At 59.3% G+C, this 1,004-nt stretch overlaps 1 protein-coding gene across 1 annotated transcript in view; it reads right to left on the bottom strand.

Annotated features, from left to right (window-relative positions):
* Positions 1–23: 23 nt before the first annotated feature.
* Positions 24–1,004, bottom strand: part of LOC121918364 (serine/arginine repetitive matrix protein 1-like) — a gene marked incomplete at both ends in the record, with an annotated part of 1,900 nt that continues 919 nt past the window's right edge. Inside the window, one exon of the mRNA XM_042444424.1 lies at positions 24–718. Within this exon, the coding sequence (XP_042300358.1) occupies positions 24–718 (695 nt within the window). The remainder of the gene's footprint in view (positions 719–1,004) is intronic.

Genomic DNA, 1,004 nt, shown 5'->3' with positions numbered 1-1,004 from the left:
CCGCCAGAGCCGCTGCCGCATACGCCTTCTTGGCCAGAGAGTCTATCTTCTTGGCCTCCTTATCGACCGGTGAGGTGGTCTGGCGCTGGGTGGAGGTCTGTTGAGCTCCTTCCACAATCGCCGAATTCTGGCGAGGATGTGACATGAGCCACGGAGCATTTGGAGCTGCGACCCTGTATAGCGACTCGATCTTCCTTGGGGGCCCGAGGAGAGACGAAGGAGAGTCCCAGGAACGCTTGAGGATCGTTTGCAAGGATGGCAAAAATGGGACACACGGGGGTGTTGGGACCCGGCCATGGACCCGACGCTCGACTTGGTCTTCTGCATCCGCCTCCGGATAAACAAGATCGATGTCCAGGGCCCTGGACATCTTAATGATGTGTTCCGCGAAGGAACGAACATCATCCGAAGGCGAGGCTGCCTCTGGATAGTGGAGATCCTGCGGCGACTGACGCGGGGGGTCTTCCACATCGGAGGGGTCTTCCGTCGCGACCGAAGCGTCCGCCTCGGAATCGGAGGACTCCACCTGAACCACAACATTGCGTTTATCAGCTGGTCGCGGTGCAGGTTGAAGCAAAGCAGCTCTGGAAGCTGGAACAGGGTCCCGCTGGCGTTTGTTTAACTGTGAACCTTCTCGGGGACGGTCACGGGGGTGATCACGAGAGGGCATCCTGGACATTGCGACTCTCCTAGACACCTTCAGGTAGAACTGGTCTGCCTCGGAGTCATAAAACACGCCATCATCATCGGGCACCGGCAAGGGAGACAGGGGAGCTGGCGACGGCGACCTCGGGTCCCGATCCCTCCGAGCTGGGGATGGAGAACGCGAGGGCAATTCCCGAGAAGGGGACCTCGAAAGCCTGTCTTGGAAGTCTTCCTCATTCGAGAGGAGAAAAGGCACGGTTGCGGCCGCTGAAGGTCCCGGGGTGGACAAATCTTGCTGGGCCTCCTTCAGTGGAGGCCTATCGGACACGACTGACAGAGTGTCCTGTCTTGGAGAATCC

Source organism: Sceloporus undulatus, unplaced genomic scaffold, assembly GCF_019175285.1.
Source record: "Sceloporus undulatus isolate JIND9_A2432 ecotype Alabama unplaced genomic scaffold, SceUnd_v1.1 scaffold_9531, whole genome shotgun sequence".
NCBI lineage: Eukaryota > Metazoa > Chordata > Lepidosauria > Squamata > Phrynosomatidae > Sceloporus > Sceloporus undulatus.
Note: the sequence above shows the minus strand (reverse complement) of the source record. Positions and strands in the feature narration are given on the sequence as shown.